Source organism: Schistocerca nitens, chromosome 1, assembly GCF_023898315.1.
Source record: "Schistocerca nitens isolate TAMUIC-IGC-003100 chromosome 1, iqSchNite1.1, whole genome shotgun sequence".
Lineage (NCBI taxonomy): Eukaryota > Metazoa > Arthropoda > Insecta > Orthoptera > Acrididae > Schistocerca > Schistocerca nitens.
Genome location: NC_064614.1, coordinates 338913886 through 338933648, shown reverse-complemented (window position 1 = coordinate 338933648; position 19763 = coordinate 338913886). Strand labels below are relative to the sequence as shown.

General features: G+C 41.2%; 1 protein-coding gene across 1 annotated transcript in view; it reads right to left on the bottom strand.

Moving 5' to 3' along the window:
- The window catches only part of LOC126246633 (palmitoyltransferase ZDHHC8), a 293717-nt gene that overhangs the window by 184729 nt on the left and 89225 nt on the right, over positions 1-19763 (bottom strand). The window contains exon 3 of the mRNA XM_049948415.1: positions 4498-4655. Coding sequence (XP_049804372.1) covers positions 4498-4655 — 158 coding nt within the window. The remainder of the gene's footprint in view (positions 1-4497; positions 4656-19763) is intronic.

Here is a 19763-nt window from a genome sequence, read left to right as displayed (position 1 = left end):
CTATTTATTTGGTCATGAACTGGCCTCCAGCTTCGCAGGCCACCTTCACATGATAAATATAATTTTGCAGACCATCAGAAAGTTTCTTCTTTTTAATATTGTTACTATTTTCCGGTAAGCACAAACAGAGAATTCAGTTAATGAAACTTTAAACGTAGCAAGCAACACTTTTTATTGATGGCTTAGAATAAACTCTAGAGTAAAAGGAAACTTTGCTTACAAGAGGTTTCCTGTTAGAAGTAGCTATCTACTGATTTTTACCACACATTCTGTACTCTGGTTCTTGCTGTCTAGTGACAGAGTGGTAGACATGAAAAAAAGCACTTCCTCATAATGTTTATTGTTTCATCCATGTTCATGTCACTTCAAAGCAGAAACAACCTAATAAATTATTGACCATGTCATTTATTAGTAATTTATTTGGTCAAGGATTATTTTATAATGATGTCAGCTTAATACAAGGAAAACCCATACGAAAATACACAAAATTTTAATGAGAGGATGAGGCAGATGGCTGGCCTTAGCTTTGTGCAAGGAACTACCGAGATATTTGCAGAAGTGACAAGAAAACTACAGAAAACCTAAATCAGGATAGCAAACAGATTATAAGCCTCTGTCCTCCTGTATCTGAGGCCAGTGTCTAAAAAATGCACTCATATGGTTAGACCTACATAAAGTTTTCTTATATTTGGACAGGGTAAAACTAAAAAAACTAACCACTATTCAGAATGATGTCGAATTTGAATGGAATATTATCGAAGAAGGGGAAAAATTATGTGAACAAACAAGAAAGTAATGAAAATTATACCACAACATAGTGCTGTAAGTAGCAGAAATGCAAAATACAACATGTAGGGTACATGGCTGTTCCTCAGTTTGTGTCTGAGACACTTAACATGACTGTCTCAATGTACTGCTGGTAAAGTTCTTCTACAAAGGCAGTGAGGGTGCGCCAGTAACTCTGCAGAAGTTCTGGGCACTTACGGGTATGGAAAAAGGATTTGTTTGATGTCTGCCAAGGGTCTGGAGAAATGATTATTAAGTTTGAAAAGACAGGTTCTCTTGTAATGTAACGTGGCAGAGGGAGGAAAACAACTGATCCAACATCAGCATTGCAGGAGGGGTCCAGGAGTAGTGTGCAAACATGAAGTGCATGGGGAATTGCCCGAACTTTGGTCATGCCTGTAAGCACTGTGCATTAATTTTTATGAAACATTCTGCAATGCTATCCATATAAAATTACCCATGTTAAATAGCTGCTTGACACTGACCTGTCAGTAAGAAACATTTGGTGTAGAATTTGTTGCTCATGTGGAAGTGAACAATGAATGACCATGGAACATTGTGGACACACAAAGCCTATTTCCATCTCCATGAACAGGTCCATACAGAGAATTACAGAATACAGGCAAAGTAAACTCTGCTTGCACGTCAACTGGTACCACCTCATTCTGTGAAGGTAACTGTGTGGTGCAGTTTGACAGCATCACTTACCATAGAGGCATATTTCTTCAAGGAGATGGGTCCTGAGGATCTCGTTATCCATACTGTAACTGATAAATGCTACAACAGTCTTTTTTGCACAAACTTCATTCCAACCCTTCAACAGCGTGGAAGTGTGAATGGATCATTTTACTGTAAGATGGTGCTCGTCCACATGCTGCACAGCCATTGCAGTAGCTGCTACAGAGAAATTCTCGAATTATCGGCCATCATTTACCTACAGTCTGGTCGTCCCCGTCACCTAATCTTAATTTACGTCATTTCTGACAGTGGGGCTGACTGAAAGATGCTGTGCTGCAATTACAAACATAGCTGAATTGAAGGCACGCATTGTGTAACGCATTCTGAATGCCCCTGATACACTGATATCTTGCGGAACATGCTGTTCCTGAATTTCAACTTGTGGCAGAAAATGGTGGCTAGTATACTGAACATGCCTTGCGCCAGTCTCAGAACAATTAGAAAGCAATGTCACTGTTTCTTTTTTATGCAGGTTTTGGCCTCAGGATGATTTAAAATTGATTTTTCCCATCTGATGTGGTACAACCTTGCTGTCGTGGGTGGGCTTACTTAACTAACAGTGCCACAACTGTCTAATGCCAAACTTGTGCAGTCGTGTACATTGCACAATGTGGTCGATTTAATGTGCTACTCATACCACAGCCATTGTATTGTGATTCATCTGTCATTTTTTAACAAACCTGTTTACTTTATGATGCTTACAGCACCATCCATTTGGAAAACTTTCATTACTTTTTTTGTTTTCGTAACATTTCCCCGTTCTTCAATAACATTCTGTTCACATTTTACACCATTCTGAACAGCGGTTCTTTCTTACAGCATGTTGTCACAGTTTTGCACTTACGATAGGGGTGAGATTTATGTACAGAAGGTAATTCAGCAACAAAGCATGAAGACTGTCAGCTACAAACTGTGAAGTACTACTGAAGCAAATAATAAAACGAAAATTTTGCGACAAATGTCACACTTATTATAATATTCTGGGCTATTATGTCATTGTCAAATTTGTGTGTCAAAAAACATTTCATCCCCATATACAGAGAAAACCTTCCCCTCCACCCCCACTCATTTGTTCACACCACTGTACATGGGGCAAAACACTAAGAAATTCATTAAAATACAACTTAGTATCCTGGTATATTTTAATGAGACTCAAATTAACAGTAGTTATACATTTGTATACAGACACTACTTCAAGAATATGAGGTCGAAGTTGTACAACACAATGATGAATAAGAAAAATTTTGAAGGCTGCAATACAATGCAAGACAGATTCAATTGAATTCTTTATATGCACTTTACATACAAAAATACAGATTGCAAAATTACCAATACCATTTGACACACTGGGGGAGGAGTCTTGGCATATCTGAGAATAACTGGGCATACTGACAATAGCACAGTAGTTTGGCTAGGTATTGTGCAGAAAATTTCAAATTTATCACTTTTACTGCATTCTCTTACACACACACACACACTCACACTATGAAATCCAGTATAAATATTCTCTACATTAAGCTGCTATCTAACTATCTGATTCTGAAAACTATTTTATAATTTTTTATTGAAATACTGTCAATTATGCTGCACATTTATTCAAACAATTGTTTCAGCTCTATTGAACAAATTCATTTTAAGTGCATCAAGAGTTTATGCTGAGGACAGCATGGTAGCAATACAATGTTTAAATTCGGACCACATGCACCATCATATTGAACTGGAATAAAATATTTTACATCAGGACCTTGACGTATGCACCATCAACCTACATCAATGATAAGAGGAATGAAGCTGCTAAGCAGAATTGAAAACAATGACTAGAGAAACATTTACACAGTTTACAAGAACAAGTGACCACACAAAAATAACCATTTCTTGCAAGTATATTTATCAATAACATCTATTCATATACACAACAGCATCAAGTAAAAAATTTGTAAACAGTGCCAGTATCATTACACTTTTGCCAAAGGCATATTCCAGTGACAAAGTTATGGATACAACTGCCTTTTTGTACTTATTTTATAATACACTTTTAGTCTGCTTAAATTTTCTAGTGTAGACTCCTTAAAACTGACAATTTTTCAGACTTTCTTGGATAACATTTAACCACCTGAATGTTTCCATGATTTGAGAACCAACTAAAACAGATTAGATTTATTAGTTTTAACTCTTATGTCATTTTCTACACTCATCTACACTTCTTATGCTGACTGGTTACTAATCTCTACCCGAAGGTAATCATTTTATGAGCAATGAAATACAGACAAATGGCGCACTGGCTTTCCAACCTTGTTCACTGGGGGGCAATATGACAATATTGAGACAGCCTCTAAAAATGAAAGCTTAAGAAAACCTGAGCAAGATATACTACATTTTAGGAAGAATTAAGGCTAAACATTCATTGTAGCATGCAGCTTAAGTGGGAGGAGAGGGCTCAGGTAAAAATCGTGCATTTGTTTTTGGCAGTCCACTACATGTGTCAAGCCTTATCACATTTCGTTATGAGCTTTGCAGTCTTTGATGCATTTACAGAAGATCTGACAAATCTGGTTTTTTTTTTTTTATGTGTAAACAGCAGCTGCACAACTTGATTAATCTGTAGACACTTCACACACATTTTTAAATATCTAACAACTGGTGCATTACTTTTTACCACATTTCCATTTATGGTAAGATACAAGCAATAAGAGAGAAAAAATTATAGGAACTTTATGCAGGACTAGTAGCAACACATTCTGAGACATATCAGAGGGGTTGGGATTACAAGAGAGGAGGATGGGGAGGAAGGGACAGGGATAATAGGTTTCATAAACATCAATTATTCCAAACCCCATTTCCTCCCCCACCAATATAGTACTTTCATAGCAAATGGTAAAGCTATAATTTTTATGCATGTGACCAATCATTATCTTAACATCACTGAAAACCAATTTTGGTATTATGGCATCATTGTGGACTAGGGTTACTTACCTCAACACAAACATTGCACACACTACAGTGAGAGCACCGTGGTGGACGATAAAACTGACAGGTGACACACCACTTCATGCGAACAGTAATCCCATTTATTTCAACATTTTTGTATAGAGGTGCTCTAAAGTCATCCTCCCTGTCCTCTTCTGGGGAAGCTACACAGCAACAACAACATTAACAAATAACAACATGTGACTAAATGCTTGTTTACAAAAATTATTTTCTAATCACCTGCAGAAAGAAAATAATCGTAACAGAACATATAACAGAAGCTTCAACAATAACAATTCAACAAAGTATAAAGTAACATCCTGAGACATGAACACTCAATTTCTGTTGTGATATTACAATCAAATAACCCTCTTACCATAAACAATTTTGATTTGTTGGTTGTTCCTTCTTTATAATGCAGGATGCAAATCGACAATGCCTGCATTGTGTTACATATGAATAGACCTCTATTGAATGCACACAATGACAATATACTATCCAAGCAAGCTGTGAACCTGTGTGTTTACTAGCTACTGTACTGAAAATTATCTCAAAAAAAGGCCTAAGTGCAACTAAAATATGTAAAATTTTCAATGCCTACCAATCCAGCCACTCAAACAAGATTTTAGAAAAAATTCACAACTACTTTTGACAGTGAACCATATGACATGAAGAGTACAACAACTTTTGAAGTCTCCAGCTCTTTTGAAGAGGGTAGATAGTTCCCATGAAAAATATTAGTTCAAGAAATAAGATATGAAACAGTTGCACACTTGGAATGTCAAAGAACATGTGATCCATTAGCAAAATAATCTTCAAGAATCACAATGGCAGTGAATGTCTAAGCAATGAATATGTTAAGCTTTGGCCTCAAAAGATACTAAAAGAAGATCGTCTTACAGCCAACCGATTCGGCTCAAATTTGGCAGGTCGCTTGTGTACAACCTGAAATGAAGGAATCTAAGATATTTTGGGTCAACACCCCCGCATTTTTGAGAATATCACCCCTAAAGGTTATGATGAGCAATTGACTCAAAATTGGAGGGATCGATAGATAATTGTAAATAGAGCATTTTTCATCATCAGGTATGGGGTCCACAAATGCATACTTTTCCTGAAATCGAGGAAAGAAACTTTTACAACTGCCCCTTCTTAGAAGAAAGATTAAGAAAAGGCAAACCTACGTTTCTAGCATTTGTAGACTTAGAGAAAGCTTTTGACAATGTTAACTGGAATACTCTATTTTAAATTCTGAAGGTGGCAGGGGTCAAATACAGGGAGCGAAAGGCTATTTACAATTTGTACAGAAACCAGATGGCAGTTACAAGAGTCGAGGGACATCAAAGGGAAGCAGTGGTTTGGAAGGGAGTGAGACAGGGTTGTATCCTCTCCCCGCTGTTATTCAATCTGTATATTGAGCAAGCAGTAAAGGAAACAAAAGAAAAATTCGGAGTAGGTATTAAAATTCATGGAGAAGAAGTAAAAACTTTGAGGTTCGCCGATGACATTGTAATTCTGTCAGAGACAGCAAAGGACGTGGAAGAGCAGTTGAACGGAATGGACAGTGTCTTGAAAGGAGGATATAAGATTAACAACAACAAGAGCAGAATGAGGATAATGGAATGTAGTCAAATTAAATCGGGTGATGCTGAGGGAATTAGATTAGGAAATGACACACTTAAAGTAGTAAAGGAGTTTTGCTATTTGGGGAGTAAAATAACTGATGATGGTCGAAGTAGAGAGGATATAAAATGTAGACTGGCAATGGCAAGGAAAGCGTTTCTGAAGAAGAGAAATTTGTTAACATCGAGTATAGATTTAAGCGTCAGGAAGTCGTTTCTGAAAGTACTTGTATGGAGTGTAGCCATGTATGGAAGTGGAACATGGATGATAACCAGTTTGGACAAGAAGAGAATAGAAGCTTTCGAAATGTGGTGCTACAGAAGAATGCTGAAGGTAAGGTGGGTAGATCACATAACTAATGAGGAGGTATTAAATAGGATTGGGGAGAAGAGAAGTTTGTGGCACAACTTGACTAGAAGAAGGGATCGGTTGGTAGGACATGTTTTGAGGCATCAAGGGATCACCAATTTAGTATTGGAGGGCAGCGTGGAGGGTAAAAGTCGTAGAGGGAGACCAAGAGATGAATACACTAAGCAGATTCAGAAGGATGTAGGCTGCAGTAGGTACTGGGAGATGAAGAAGATTGCACAGGATAGAGTAGCATGGAGAGCTGCATCAAACCAGTCTCAGGACTGAAGACCATAACAACAACAACAACAACAACAACCTTCTGTACCCACAAGGTAAAAGCTTTCTGCAGACAGAGCCGATAGCGCAACGGCCACGGTAACTGGCTCGGATTTGGAAAACCCGCGTTCGAATCTCTAAGAATCCTAGCGGATGTTATCCTTTTCGTTTGTATTTTTCCATATCTCAACTGATAGGGATAGCAGAGTTAATAAGGTAAGTAAATCAATAAGGAATGGTAATAATAAGGTAGGGAAACTAATTTCCCAAACGCAGTAAGTTAGTAAAGTATTAAACTTTTAAGCCTTGTCACATGAAAACAACTCCGAGTAAGAGTGCTGCGAATTCCTCACGAGGGACCACAGATAGCCAACCGCGCGACGCTTGTTTACAGCGAGGCACGGGACAGAACGCACGTGGGGAAAGTTATGTTGTTCGGTTGCCTCTTCGTCATATCATAGTTATGAACCTGGAAGAGTGAAGGTGTCCAGCAGAAGCCTTATAGAAGTCAATCGAAGAAGAGTTGTTTTCCGTCATTAGGCTGCCGCGAACCTCGCGGATACATGTAGTGATTTTTCCATCGTTAATGCGCCGAATTAAATACGTTTTGTTAATGAATACTGTGTTCTTCCGTAAATAATATATGACTAGTACTGTATGTAGTTTGTAGTAATTTGCTCGTTTGTTTATGCCGTAGTAACTAGTTATTGTTTGTTGTGTCATATCTTTCAGATGCATAATCTGAATAATGGAAGATGTACACCCTTCGACTAGCGCTGTAATATATAGTTGGGAGCCTGTCACAGACGGTGGCAAGCGGGAAGTTACCGACGCTGTGTTTTGGTTTGTAAAAGTGTTGAAAGACAGATGTATTATCAATGCACTACCGGAAGCAGGCAGTTCTGTTTCTCGGCGTTCCATATTGATAGGAGCGGCTATCGTCAAGCGATTTTTGGAGCTGACGAATGAAATGACTTTTGTTGATACTGAAGTACTATACCATGAAGATGAAGCAGAAGGTGATTCAGTGGAAGATATCCCGACTAGTGAATCGCAAAATGGTCATAACACTTTGGAAATCTCCACGTCACTGGGAATATATGTTTCATCTGTTCCCAATGAGTATTACGAACTGGTTACTAAACGATTGAACTATGGCGCTATACCCATTGAAGTAAAAGTAAAGGCGGTAGCGCTAGCCAGGAATAATCCAAATTGGAACTTACAAACACTGAAAAAGAATGGAGCAACAACAGTGCCGAAAAGGAAGAAGGACTCGAAATTGTGGGAAAGTGATATCGTTAAAGCAGGGATAAGCTACAGCAAATACCAGGCGATAAATAAGTGATTTGTCCATCATTAATGTGCCGAATTAAACACGTTTTGTGAATGAATGTGGTGTTCTTCCGATTTGTCGAATCTCGTTGTAACGAGAATACTTCAGGAGTGGGCTGCAGGTGCAGCGCTTCAATATACGGCCAACAAGGATTTTACGTTTGCTGCGTCATTATCTTTGGCAAGAAATTTCAAATCGGAGTATAAAATTTGTCAACAGCACGTCACTAAATACGTCTCTCATAAGGAGGTACAAAATATGGAATATATACAGAAAGTGGCGGCTCTTTTCAGCATGCAAACGGCGTCACTTATGACCAGTTTTAATCGTGATTACGTGATCAACACCGATCAAACAGGATGCGAGTATCGGGTGAACATTCGACGCATGTTATCGCATAAGGGAGAAAAACGAACTCTTGTCGCAGTTGGTAGTGAAAACAAACTAACATATTCGTACACGGCGCAATATGCCATCACAGCCTCTGGAAAAGTGTTGCCTAAGGTTTTCCTGTGTTTACAAGAAACTAATGTTACAGTTGGTCCTCGGGTTATAAAAGAGGTCAATCGTTTAACCGACTCGTTGAAAAATGTTTACATTACCTGCTCCAAATCCAGAACACTGACGAATGCGATTTACAGAACATTTCTTGAGAATGTTTTAAAACCATACGTCTCTGATAACAAGTTTTGTCTAATATTGGATTACTGGAGTGGACAAATTAATACTACAATGTACAAGACAATGTTTATAGATGACGAGGGTCAGCCGACGTGCACAGTAAAAGTAATACCGCCAAACTGCACACCATGTGCCAGCCGTGTGATGTTTATTTCTATCGCCAGGTTAAAAACTTTATTTCCAGGCATCAGAATCGCAGTGTGCTTCTGGAAATCCAGCGGGAATTGCACAACCGCACGGATGCAATAACTATTCACGGTATAATTCATAACGAACTTTCAGCACCGATTTTTCGGGCAATGATACCGTATGTGTGGTATGCATTAAAATTAATTCCCGAAAAAGACATTTTTAAATGTAAACCAAGTTTGTTTTCCGCAGACTCTTCGGGGGGAACATTGTAGGTGTCGAAAGACTGCATTCATTAGATGTTCTTGGTGCCGTGAGTATATTTGTTTCGAACGGTTATATGACAAGTACCATCCATCTAGTTGTTCAAAGAAAAATGAGGACACGTAACGGCGACTGGAAGAGCCATTGTAAAGTGACCTGGAGTAACATTTTAGTTGTTTACTATCCCAAGAGGTTCGAGAAATTTATTTGCCTACCATATTCTTATCATTCCTTATTGATTTACGTACGTTACTAACCCTCCTATTCCTTTCAATTGACATATGGAAAAATACAAAGGAAAACAAGAACACCTGCTAGGTTTCTTTGAGATTCGAAACCGGGTTCTACAATTCCCCGCCAGCTACCTTGGCCGTTGCGCTATCGGTGCTGGCGGCGAAATGCGTTTACCATGTGGGTACAGAAGTGGCAGTTGCAAAAGTTTCTTTCCTCGAATTCTGGAAAAGTATGCATTTCAGGACCCCATACCTGATGATGAAAAATGTTCTATTTATAATTATCTATCATGACTTGGCAGAGCAAAAGTAAGAGGAGGGTAGTTGAATGTAGTCAAATTAAATCAGACACTGCTGAGAAAATTACTAAACGAGTCACTAATAGTTGTAAACTAGTTTCCCTATTTGGGCAGCAAAATAACTGACAATGGCACAAGTAGAGATGATAAAAAATGCAGACTTTGCAACAGCATTGCTAGAAAAGTAAACATTGATTATAAATTCAAATGCTGAGAAGTCTTCTCTGAAAATATTTATCTGGAGTGTAGCCTTACATGGAAATGAAATGTGGCAGTAAATAGTACAGGCAAGAAGAAAACAAAAGACTTCGAAATGTGCTACAGAAATATAGTGACAATTAGATGGACTGATAGGATAACTAACAAGAAAGTACTGAATCAAGTCGAGGAGCACTATTTATGACAAAATTTGACTTTAAGATGGGGTTAGTTTATATGACATATCATGAGGCATCAAGAAACCAGCTAGTACGTAATAATCCAGGGGATTTAAATCAGTGCTGTTGAGATGTAAAATTTGTTAGACCAAAATGTGTCAAAATTGTCCGACATCCAGTTATGCTGCCTCAAGCCATATGCACATTTTCTAACTCTCAATACTTGCCTTATTGTGTCAAACCTTTAATATAAGATTATATCCATTAATGATTAGATGATGACAGCATTTTACATGTTAGAACTCTGTCAATAATTATATTAAATACTGAAATTAAATTTCTGTTGCCCCTGGAAGCAGTTAGACAGGTAATCTGCAACTGGTACAGAATCCCATGAATCAGGTTAACCATTTAGTAATATAGATATGCATCAAAATCCCACAAAGGAGGATGAGGGTCAAGATGGAGGGGGTGCTGTTTAATAGGGTTGTAAAGAGCATCCGAGAGCATTATTAGAGGGCTGGTGCAGACCAAATATTATTACCTCACTTGTCATGTATATGAGGTAATCCTTTTTATGGAGGCTACAGCATCTGTAGAGATGGGCCTCTTGTATGCAAGGACTCACGGGTCTTCTCTGTGTTAAGTACTTCTACATGGGTCCTGAACTGTTAACGTTTAACTGCAGCAAAAAAAAAGTCATTTTAACACTGAAGCTTTTATGTGCCTTATCTTCGACCCAGCAGCTAAGTGGATTTCAGATTAGGGTTTGTTGGCTCCCTTAGTAAAACACCAAAGTTTGAAAGACTGTTATAACACTACCAACCTGACAACCAATTGATGATTCAGCACAATTTTTCAGAATGCCGTTTTTCTCTCTTGTGTTTTAAATTGGTAACTTTACTACTCAAAGACATTTGCTGGTTTTTACAAATCTCTGTGAAAGACATGGCAGACCTTGACTTGCTGCTATCTCATGCTATCAAGTCCTGGTACACAGAATAAACTTTACTACAAATACCTGCCTGAATGGCATTTACAAGTACAGGTGTTAACACCAGCTCACAGCAACAATGTTTATATAGAGGAGTTCCATGGCTTACAGCAGAAAGTTACATGTCATTTGTTTTGTCATCCTGTATGCAGTATTGAGGTGTCCAGTAAGTCACTGCTCATTTTTGCGAAAGTGATAATTTTACTCTGTAAATGGTTCAAATGGCTCTGAGCACTATGGGACTTAACATCTGAGATCATCCGTCTCCTACATAAATATGCAAAGCAGGAAATGTGCAGCAATAGTGCTTTTTGTGTGTGGAGACTAGAGTAATTGGCAACTGTCTGGAAACAGATAGAAAGTGTGTTTACCACCATTGGCTGGAGCACAGTATCCAGAAACAATCGTGCTAGGATTTTTTGCCAAGTGCAAGGCCTAAACTGAAAGATCAGGCAATTCTGATATGATTTCAAATGCTGACTACTTCGCCTCTACTATCAGTTGAAGAACTGTGGGCAATTTCAACAGTTAACTTTCCTGCTCTTGGACAATAACGCTGGTGACACTTCTTTAAAGTTTATATTCTTGCTGACAAAATTAGATTTTACCACTTTTAAGAGAAAATGAAAAATTCAGCACCACACAGCTCTGAAACTGGTCCACACGAAACAGTGATTAACAATACCAAGATAGAATTTTTTGGGAATAATACATAGGACAAAGATTAAAGGATGAGCCGTATTGGGACTCACATGGAAATGTGAAATTGTATGCATTTCTCAATAAATTTGTGTCAATTGTTTGAAAATTCAACTTAAAAAATAAAATATAATGAGAAGTTGAGAAGATATGAAAAACTCATGGCAGAAATTAATACTGCTGATACCAGAATTTGATATGTAAGGAATACAGTGCAACAAGATCAAGGACAACCAGCAAGTACACAAGATTATATAACAAACTAAATGATTAAACAGCAACATAATTCACAAATTTCAAGTATTTTCATTAAAGATTTCCTAAATGCAGTCAAAAAATTGGGTAAAATACTTCTGTTAAAGAAAGGAGGAGATATTGAGAATTTCACACAAAAAGAAAATTAAGCCACTGGTAGTCCAGACATCCATTTCTAAAATTAATAGAAATAAAGAATTTCGGAAAAACAAGCCAATGTATTTTTATTTTATCTGACAACTGTATGACTGGGAATCCTGGGGTTGTCTTTCCATTGGAGTATGGTCCTCCTCTAAAGGACTGTATTCAAGTTCTGAGTAGCAATGCATGTTCAGGCCAACAAACCAAAGAGAACTATGACCCTCAGGATGGCATATTAAATGCCTTTTTTACGTAGCAGTGCTGTGTCCACAGTCACAACTGCTGTCCAGTGTTTTATTTTTGTGGATGATTTTTCAATCTTTTGCTGATATTCTGGTATCAAAAGACAAACAACTACAATTAAAATTAAAAAGGCTTTGATTATTAGCAAAAACCACAGGTTTCAAATTTTTCTTTGGAGAAAGTAGTGAGTGTCAATTTTAAATGTGTATGTCATGCTTGTAATCCACCTGAACTGCTACTGGAGATCATCATTCTTATTTTAAAGAAATCAAGGAAGTACCTGAGCATCATCTTCGATAAAAAATAAAATAAAAAAATAAAAAGCACACCTCACTGCCACAAATCAGTCATCATAAGATAAGAGCTCTAGACGTTGCCAACATCTTTAAATTATTACAGGCACATACCATGGGATGGAAGGGGGCAGACGGATCCTCCTCATTGTTAGTTTACAAAGCCTCTGTTCAATCTCAACTGGCTTATATCTGTACTGTAAATACTTCTGCAGAATCGTCCAGTCTAATGAACTTTGACGCCATTCACCCTGACAGATTTAGATTGATGACAGAAGTCCTCAGCTCAAGCCCTATACTCAACATTGTTGCTGAGGAACCACCTGTAACCACTCAACCTACCATATGCTCCTACAGCTTTCAAGCTTCTTATCGGGGAACAAGGATATGTAACAACAGCAACACGACCATTGGAGATTACATCAAAAGAGCAAATTTAGAACTCAGTGTGGCAGACCCGCATATTTTAACACAAGTTTGTAACAATGGAGCAAATGTCTTTCCCTGGTTAGTAGTGAGACCCCAGATCACATAAAAACAAAATCATTGCTCTGGCAGGCAACCATCATCATCAGGGACCAACCACCACACAGCAATCTTGTCACATCCTCACTTGTGGCACCAACGACCAGATGGCACTTCGTTCAGTGAAATATGAGGAAAATTTGTCCAAGCACAGCAGCCCCTAGTTGCTCGCGGCAGGAAGTGTGTGTCAAGTACAACTGTTTCTGAGATAGTGTCAACAGTTAATTGAGTCATCGTGCCAAATGCCTACGATTACATCAATTGAGGAAAGAACAGACTGGCTATTCCTGAACTAAAAACATTCAGATTTCCCATCAAAGATGACGAAAGGTTACAGAAAAACCATAGGAAATCATTTTTAAATGAAATCACACTGCCAACACTTGACGGTGAAATAAATAAATAAATAAATAAATAAACTTACCATCACAATTTTGGCTGTGGAGCCATTTTCAAATGAAAGGTAAAAACTCAAACCAATAAAACATGCAAAGCGCAGTGCAATAACATCTGATAAACCCAATTTAAGGAACATTACTTCCGATTTCACCTTGCACTTAAAGACAGACTACAGCTGAAAACACGGTAGAGAAATAAGTAAACAACAAAAACTTTTAGTCAAATGGTGGCAATTATTACGACTGAGCCCCCCAACCAACGAAAAATCATCATACGATATCACTTCCATATTCTAATGCCTGCTGCAGACTAACATAAATGGAAGCAAACACGAGCGAGCAAGCATTCACAGACAGTTCTCCAGTGTTCACTATCTATTGTTTGTATCTGTGAACAACTTTTCACACTAGAAGAAAGGGAGGGGGACACAAGGGAATGAGCATAGTGTGACAACTCTCTGAACACTTTATTTATTTATTTATTTATTTATTTATATTTATTATATTTTTTAGTAATAATAATGTCACACAAGTCCACTTGTTAACACTAAGTTACAGCAATGACGTAAATCTTCGTTACCGATACAAAATTATTTTCCGTGGTGTTTTTTGACAAAGCAAGGAAAAATGAAACAGGAAATTAAGTATGTAGGTGTCTGAATGAAATAGGAAATTAAGTATGTAGGTGTCTGAATTTTTACATAAGTGTGAAACTTGCAACTCTAACAATCTTTATCATTATTCCTAAACTTTGCACACATGTCGGTTAACATCTTTTTTGGGTCCTCATTACTGCAGCCCAGATTTCATGTTACATCAAAAAAGAAATATGTACATAAATAAGTAACCCAAATTGGTGACATGTGTAAAGCATCAATTATATGTAAAAGCCAAAATTTAATTTTTTTTTTGTTAGAAAATGCAAGTTCAGAGGTAGGCAGGTCAAATATCTATGTTAACTCTTACTCCGTTCACTTCTGCTACAAAGTACTGAAGTAACAGTGTCTCCTGTCCAAGCATTTAAGTCACGCTGGAATGGAATGCAAAACTTTATAATATACTTTTCAAAATGTTATGTTACTGTGCACAGTCTTCTGTCCAACAATATGTTTTTATAAGGCATGGAGAGCTGCATCAAACCAGTCTCAGGACTGAAGACCACAGCAGCAAACAGAGAAAGATTGCCCAACGTCGCAAGAAGTCAATGGTGCATATTTATACAGAGGGATTGTTTGGTTTGTTTTTCTTTAGGATGTGAAAACAACTATGATCATATGCATCCACGTCAGAACCGTAGAACACGAAGGCATAAAAGGAGCTAAAAATGACTACCCATTAAGCTCAATCAAAGGAAGGAAAGACCACTAAACACAGGGATGTGGAGAAAGGTCTATAAAATATGCCATAGAGAAATGGAGGTCGTGAACCAAAGATTAAATGTTCTTCACCATATTGCTATGATGGATAAAAAGTAAAACGCAGTTAACAGCTGAGCATCATTCGCTAAAATGGCCAATAACTCAGACACCAAACATAAATGAGACCATAAGTGGTTAAGAAAACGGGCATTCCATCAGGAAATGGCAAACCATCAAAGGTTGAGGGCAACGAGCACAAAGTGGCAGGGGAGCACCACTTAACAAATGGTGATGGCTAAAAAGACAGTGCCCAATACACAACTTAGCTAAACTGATCTCTTCACGGCAAGAGGGCTCGCTCTCTCTCTCTCTCTCTCTCTCTCTCTCTCTCTCTCTCTCTCTCTCTCTCTCTCTTGTGGGGTTTTAGGGCACTCAACTTCGAAGGTCATTAGCGCCCAGTCACAAATGTAATTGCACATATAATCTTGTAAAACTCAATTGGGGGGGGGGGGGGGGGGGACAACAGAAAGTTCTTACAAAGACGCAGATAAAATAATTAAGAGAAATAGACGTCTTTGGACAAGTCCGTCAAAGTAATAAAACGAAGAACACGAGCAACTGCTCAAGCGTCATCAGCTAAAATTTCCTGTGAGGTAGATGGCAAAGACAGGACAACACGACAATAAAACATGGCGCACTGTCAATGCATGACCACAAGGGCACTGCGGGGCGGGGTCACCGGATAGCAGGTAGCGGTGGCTAAACCGGCAATGCCCAATTCGCAACCTGGCCAAAATGACCAACTCTCACCGAGAGGGTCGGGAGGAGGTTATCCAAGCTGTTGGGAACGGTTTTATGGCCCGGAGCTTATTTTCTTGAAGTGACGACCAAGTATCCAATCATAATGACACAAACCTCTTACAAACAACCCCACTAATGTCAGATGATGAGACACAAAGGGAGGCTGGCTGAGGCAGTAGGACTGCAGCCTTGGCCGCATCATCAGCAGCCTCATTCCCAGGCACTCCTACATGGCCTGGAACCCACAAAGCTAATAGGAGAGCCATCATCAGCAAAAGAATGGAGGGATTGCTGGATCCGTTGCGCCAAGGGATGGACCGGATATGGAGCTCCAAGGCTCTGAAGAGCACTGAGTGAATCAGAGCAGAGTACATACGGAGAATGGCGGTGGCAGCAGACATACTGAACGGCCTGATTGAGAGCAAAAAGCTCGGCCGTAAAGCTGGAACACTGGTCGAGGAGCCGGTATTTAAAGATGATGTCCCTGTCGACAAAGGCACAGCCGACACCATCATCAGTTTTGGAGCCATCAGTGTAAATAAAGCTGTTACTGGCGAGTCGCGCACGAAGTTAGACAAACCGTGAGCAATACACTGCATCCGGAGTACCCTCCTTTGGGAGCGAGCTGAGGTCAAGATGAATGTGAACCGGAGCCTGGAGCCAAGGTGGTGTCGGGCTCTTACCGTCTCTGAAGGTGGTAGGGAGGGCAAAATCCAATTGTCGAAACAGGCGACATAAGCAGACTCCAGGGGGCAGCAGGGCAGACACATACAACCCATACTGACGGTCGAGAGAATCGTCGAAGAAGGACTGATAAGAGGGGTGGTCGGGCATTGATAACAGCCGGCAGGCATACCGACAAAGCAGTATGTTGCACCGGTAGGTCAATGGTAATTCGGCAGCTTCAGTATAAAGACTCACGACAGGACTAGTATAGAATGCTCCGGTCGCAAGACGTAACCCCCGATGATGGATGGAGTTGAGACGGCGTAAGAGGGAACCCACACGTACTCTAAACATTCGATCTGTTAAAAATGAATCAATAAAAAGTGGCAGGCAACCACGTAGGCCTCACCTGTGCATAGAGCGGAGGATACCTCCTCTCCAACAGGTATCACAAGCCTCCTCCAAATCGAAAATCACAGCTACCACTTGGCACTTTCACAAAAAGTTGTTCATGATGAACGTCGACAAGGCCACAAGGCAGCCAACAGCGATACGTCGACGACGAAAGCCGCATTGAACATTGGTAAGTAGCCGTAGAGATTCAAGAATCCAAACCAACCGAGCATTAACCATGCGCTCCATCACCTTACAGACACAGCTTGTAAAAGAAATGGGGCGGTAACTAGAAGGAAGGCATCTATCCTTCCCAGGTTTGGGTATGGGGACAACGACGGCCTCGTGCTAACACATGGGGACCTGACCTTCGGTCCAGATGCGATTATAGGTACGAAGAAGAAAGCATTTGCCTGCCGGAGAAAGGTGTGTCAGCATCTGAACGTGAATGGTATCTGGCCCCGGAGCAGAGGACCGGGACAGTGCAAGAGCATGTTCGAGTTCCCGCATGGTAAAGGGGGCATTATAATCTTCCAGATTCAGCGAGTGGAAGGAAGGTCGCCGAGCCTCTTCTCCCTCTTTTCTGGGAAGGAAGGCAGGGTGGTAATGGGCGGAGCTTGAAACCTCCGCGAAAAAGCGGCCGAAGGCGTTGGAGACATCCACAGGGTCCACAAGTACCTCATTACCGGAAGTCAGGCCAGGTATCGAGGAGTGGGCCTTAATGCCCGACAGCCGGCGCAGGCCACCGCAGACGACAGACGAGGGAGTAAAACTGTTAAAGGAGCTTGTGAAAGAGGCCCAACAAGCTTTTTTGCTATCTTTGATGACTCGACGACATTGCGCTTGGAGGCATTTGTAATTAATACAATTCGCCAGCGTAGGATGGCGGCAAAAGGTGCGTAAAGCACATCGTCGAGCACGGATAGCGTCTCTGCAAGCCTCATTCCACCAGGGGACTGAAATGTGACGTGAAGAAGAGGTAGTGCGAGGAATGGAACGTTCGGCCACATTGATGATAACAGCCGTTAGGTATTCGACCTAACTGTCACAGCTGAGAAAGTCTTGGTCCAGAAAGGTCGCCAGGGAGGAGTAAAGTCCCCAGTCAGCTTTCGGTATGTTCCAGCTCGAGGGACGTGGGGATGGGGTGAGGTGCAGGAGACAAACAATACAGGGGAAATGGTCGCTCGAATAGGTGTCAGAAAGGACATACCACTCGAACCGATGGGCAAGAGTAGTAGAACAGATCGAGAGGTCCAAATGGGAGTAGGTATGAGTAGAGTCCGAGGGGAAAGTTGGCGCACCAGTGTTGAGGCAGACAAGATTGAGATGGTTGGAAACATCCACCAAGAGGAAGCCTCTCTGACAGGAAGCAGGAGAACCCCAAAGGGGATGATGGGCATTGAAGTGGCCAAACAATAAAAACGGCGGAGGAAGCCGAGTAATCAGGTGCATCATGTCAGCCCGACTAACTGCGGATGACGATGGAGTGTAGACAGTACAAACAGAAAGAGTAATATAGATAGCTATTGCTTGGAGTGGGGTGGTCGATGGGATCGGATGGGATGGGATGGGATGGGATGGTAATAGACATCATCCCGAACGAGCAACATGACCCCATCATGAGCTGGAATACCGTCCACAGGGGTTAGGTCAGATCACTCTGAGGTATAGTGGGTAAAAGCAATACGGTCACTTGGGCGTAACTTCGTTTCCTGGAGACCAATGACGAGCGGACAGCGCAGGCGGAGGAGCAGTTGTAACTCCTCCCGATTAGATCGAATACCTCTTATGTTCCCATGTAACAGAGCCATCGCGAATCAGAGAAAGGGGGAACGAAACAGGTGAAGAGCTGGTCACCTCGATGGCCGCAGAGGGCCAGGTTTCGAGGGAACATCGCTACAACCGTCGGGAGGCGGATCCTGTTCCATCGAGTTGTCGCCAGCTGCGGCCACATTCCTGAGTTGCGCAGGAGGGGCAGCATCGTCCGCCGACGACAGGCCAGCTGAGCGCCTGGCAGCAGAGCATCCCGGCGAAACGGGGGATGGCCGGGAGCAGCGACTGTCGGATGGAGCATCAGACGAAATGCGCCAGGGTGGAGAGGAGGATAAGGTCTTCATCTTTGAGGCCTTCTTGGAAGACCAATGAGTCACAGGGATGGTGGGCTGTGGGGGCTGGACCCGAAGAAGGTCCTCACGCTCGGGGTCCTTTTTTGAACGCCAGACCTCGGAAGCCGGGGTCCGTAACGTTTCCCCGATGGACGCCTGAGAAGAGGATCGCTTCTCAGGCGGCGGAGAGGGAGGAGGAGGAGGGGGAGGAGGAGGAGGAGGAGAAGGAATGGTGGCCCCTGGGGCAGAGTGGGCAGTGGTCGCGAGGGAGGAGGATATGGAAGGGAGGGATTTGGGAGGCGGAGGCATAGACCCCGGATGGGGTGAGAGGTGGAGGGGAGCAGGATAGGGGTGAGGATACTGCGGAAGGAGTGGACTCAACCGAAGCAAACTATGTTGTCAACATCTCGGAATGGAGGCGGTCATATTTCTTCCTGGCCTCAGAATAAGACAGACTGTCCAAGGTTTTCAATTCTTGTATCTTCTTCTCCTTCTGATATGCGGGGCAGTTGAAAGATCTAGGCGAGTGGAGGCCAGGACAATTGATGCACCGAGGTGGTGGGGTGCATGTGTGTATCTCACGAAGAGGACGTCCACAATCACCACAAAGGAGCTCAGCTTCACACCGTGACGACGTGTGCCCGAAGCGCAAACATCGAAAGCATCGCATAGGAGGCGGGACGTAAGGTCGCACGTCGCATCGGTAGCACATCACATTTACCTTCTACGGGAGAACATCCACCTCGAAGGCGAGGATAAAGGCCCCAGTGTCAACGAGACGACCTTTGGGGCCACACTGGACTCGCTGGACGAAATGCTCGCCACGGCGCTC